General features: G+C 36.6%; 1 protein-coding gene across 1 annotated transcript; it reads left to right on the plus strand.

Moving 5' to 3' along the window:
• The first annotated feature begins 1155 nt into the window (after positions 1 to 1155).
• LOC147406821 (7-deoxyloganetin glucosyltransferase-like) lies at positions 1156 to 3492 on the plus strand. The gene is made up of 2 exons (XM_086435060.1): positions 1156 to 1789; positions 2412 to 3492. The coding sequence occupies exons 1-2, from the start codon at positions 1282 to 1284 to the stop codon at positions 3347 to 3349; spliced, it is 1446 nt and encodes a 481-aa protein (XP_086291186.1). The 5' UTR covers positions 1156 to 1281; the 3' UTR covers positions 3350 to 3492.
• Positions 3493 to 3842: the final 350 nt, after the last annotated feature.

Genomic DNA, 3842 nt, shown 5'->3' on the forward strand with positions numbered 1-3842 from the left:
ATTAATTGTGGATGGATGACCAATAAACTCCCAAATTTAAAAATGATTGAACAGTGAAAAATGTCTTTCGTCAAAAATTTTAGTTAATTAAAAATTTATGCTTTGCACCCGTGTGACACCACCACTTGAACATGTTTTTGGGGGGCGTGGATTCTCTATGGTACTTTTTTTCTTGGAGTTCCTTGTAATATTCTTTCAATTGTAGTGAGGACATGCATGCTGAAAAATAAAATCTAACCAATCACTCATGTAATGATTATGATTTAGATTAGATTTGAAAAAATATATATATTTAAAATTAAATAGAAAAAACTTGTTTTTAAGCCTGATCAAGTAGATTGAAAATGAATGATCATAATTTAAACAGTCTAATTGAACTTTAAAGAATTGCACAAAAAGGTACCATTGAAGATTCACTCTTATTTTTTAGGTGTCATACAGTGATGGATGATCAACACTTAGCACACCTCACTTACGTAATGACTTACATGACTTACATGACTTGACTTGAGTCAATGGTCATCCAAGTCAAGTCAATTTGGAGTTTTTGAACTGTTAAGATATCGTCACGTTCAAAACAAAATAACACATTACACCTCTAACATTCATGATCTGGATTAGATTTATAAAATAAAAAAAAAAACGAATAAGAAAAACAAATGGACTTGATCAGAGGCTTTAAAATTGGAAACTTTCAAATTTTAATAGATTAGATGTAATTGTTTTGGTGATGTGGCACTCTCTCAATCATTTCAAAAGTGCCATAAGAAAGAAGCACTAAAGAGGATCCACTACCCTTAAAAGATGAGTTTTTATAGAATGACTCACCAGGTGGCATACTCAAATGACTTCAAAACGTGATAAATTTGGGTGCTGTGAATCTGTACGTCTCGGATACATGATAGTACTTCCCCATAAAAAAGTGTATCCCGAGACATAATGATCTACAGTTCTTGGGAGCCATTTGAGTATACCACCTGGCGAGTCCTGTTATCAGGACTCTTAAAAGAGATAGGTTCAAATATCCTCCCAAATAAAAGAAAGAGAGAGAGAGAGAGAGAGAGAGAGAGGGACCACGTACTCAAGATTTTTTTTGAAATTTGGTATATATTAGATAAGGGTAATTTGGCCGGCACCATTTTATCTTCCAAACACTTTTCTTTGTTGGTTTCTATAAGATAGATCATAAAGATTCCTCACTTATCCTTAAAAAAAAGTCTGACGTTGAAGAGGGATAGCTCATAAGCTTTCCCTTCCTCCTCAGTTTACTACTTTGAAATAATGGAGTCTTCAATTGTAGAACAACCTCATGTGGTGTGTGTTCCATTGCCTGCACAAGGTCACATAAACCCAATGCTCAAACTAGCAAAGCTCCTCCATTTCAAAGGCTTCTGCATCACTTTTGTCCACACAGAATTTAACTATCAGCGCCTAGTGAAGTCTAGAGGATTTGATTCTCTTAAAGGTTTGGATGATTTTCACTTCGAAACCATCCCGGATGGGTTGCCACTTACGAACAATCGAGGAATATTAGACCTTACTGCACTATGTATATCCATGCCGAAGAACTGTGTTATCCCCTTACGCGATCTTATAATTAAGATCAATCGTTCATCAGATGTGCCTTCTGTTACTAGTATAATATCCGACGGAGTTATGAACTTCACGCTACAGGTAGCAGAGGAGCTTGCCATTCCAGAATTTGTCTTCTTTACACCCAGTGCCTGTGGTTTCTTGGCTTATTTTCACTATGGAGAGCTTGTCGAAAGAGGTTATGTACCATTGAAAGGTAAGAACCATGTAGCATTTTTTCGACCGGTACTCAAAAGATGAGGGTCTAATTTTCCACACTATTATTACCGATTGGCGTATTTAGTCAAGCTCTTATCAAATGGTATCCAAACCAACACAATTTCATGACTTCAAATCTCGAGAGGGAGGTGATCGGGTGAAAGCACTCATTAGAGGCCATAAAAAGAGGGTACCAGAGTGAAAGTCGGTTTTGTTACAATCTCAAGAGACATGGGCTTATTTTACGCATTACTATTACTTAGAAGCTTACAGTGTGTTGGTTAGGTTCTTATAAAAAAATTCCTAAAATATCAAATATGAAGGTTGTGTTGGGATAGAGAGTTAAAAAGTAGAAAGTAAAAAATAACTGTGGAAGAAAGTAATTTTGAGAGGAAATAACGTTTAGGAAGAAAAAAATAATTTTATTTTTCTTTTAAAAAAGTTAAGATATTTATTATTTAGAAATAGTATTTTCAAAATTAATATAAACAAATTTTTTAACTTTTAAACTGTCAAAAGTAATTTTTTTTTTATATACTTTTTTAAGTAATTCAATTAGGCTTGAAGTGTGTTCAAAATAGCAATGCTTGCTTATTAACATATTTCCATGTTATATACAGATGAAAGTTGCTTGGTTAATGGATATCTTGACACTCCAATCGATTGGATTCCCACCATGAGGGGAATTCGACTAAGAGATCTGCCAACCTTCATTAGGACAACAGATCCAAATGATGTCATGTTCAACTACAACTTGGAATCAGCTGTGACCATTGCTCCCAAGGCAAGAGGCCTCATCCTCAACACGTTTGATGATTTGGAACATGGGGTTATAAATGCCATCAAATCGAAATTTCCTCAAGTTTACACCATTGGTCCACTATTGGTGCCTTCTCGTCAAATATTGGATTCAAATTTGAAATTGATGGAATCAAATTTATGGGAAGAAGATATAGGATGCTTAGAGTGGTTAGACAAAAGAGAACCTAAGTCAGTTGTATATGTGAACTTTGGGAGTCTAGTAATTATGACAATGGAACAATTAAGCGAGTTCGCATGGGGGCTTGCGAATAGCAAGTATCCCTTCTTATGGGTAATTCGACCTGATCTTATCAATGGTGGATCAGAGATCATTTCCAAAGACTTCATTGAGAAGACTAAGGGAAGAGGTCTACTATCTGGTTGGTGTCCACAAGAGAAAGTTATGAATCACCCTTCAATCGGAGGGTTCTTAACACATTGTGGATGGAATTCGACGCTAGAAAGCATATGTGAGGGAGTGCCGATGATTTGTTGGCCTTTCTTTGCGGAGCAGCAGACGAATTGCTTGTATATTTGCACCAAGTGGGGGATTGGCATGGAGATCAACAACAATGTTAAGAGAGAGGAAGTGGAGGGACTTGTGATAGAGTTGATGGAAGGAGAGAAGGGTAAGAAGTTGAAGAACAAGGCCATGGAGTGGAAGAAGAAAGCAGAAGAAGCTAATAGTCCTGGAGGTTCTTCTCACAATAATTTTGATAGATTAATCAAGGATCTGCTAGGCTCGGGTTCGAGATAATTAAGATGAACGCTTAAGCATGCAATAAGGAGCTTATTAGATAATAATGGTGTCTAAGCCGATAGTAATCATATTTTTCTCAAAATGTTGTATCAGAATTAAGTTTTCATTATTTCTTACTGCTTTTAATAGTTGTAGGAACACATTTGAATTATTGATGCATTCTAAGCTAAATCCTAATTAGTCTTCTTAATTAGGGGTAAGGTTTGGGATGTAGCCCTAAGGCAGGTTGTGCTTTCCCGGGTTGAAGGGCTAAATTTGACGGACCTATGCGTCTAATTTACTGCCCCCTTTTATCGCGTAGGGCCACTGCCATTTTTGGTGTCACATGATCAACACTCCGCGCACCTCACCTTGGTATAGAGGAGGAGCCAGGGCAGGGGAGGAGCCAGAATTTTACTCACGTGGGGGCAAGATAAGAGTGGGAATTTTTCTGTGAGGGCAATAAAGATTGTACTTTTTCTTGTGGGTGCAACATAACAATGTAAACTTT

Source organism: Akebia trifoliata, chromosome 3, assembly GCF_017979445.1.
Source record: "Akebia trifoliata isolate Shusen 1 chromosome 3, ASM1797944v1, whole genome shotgun sequence".
NCBI classification, from domain to species: domain Eukaryota; kingdom Viridiplantae; phylum Streptophyta; class Magnoliopsida; order Ranunculales; family Lardizabalaceae; genus Akebia; species Akebia trifoliata.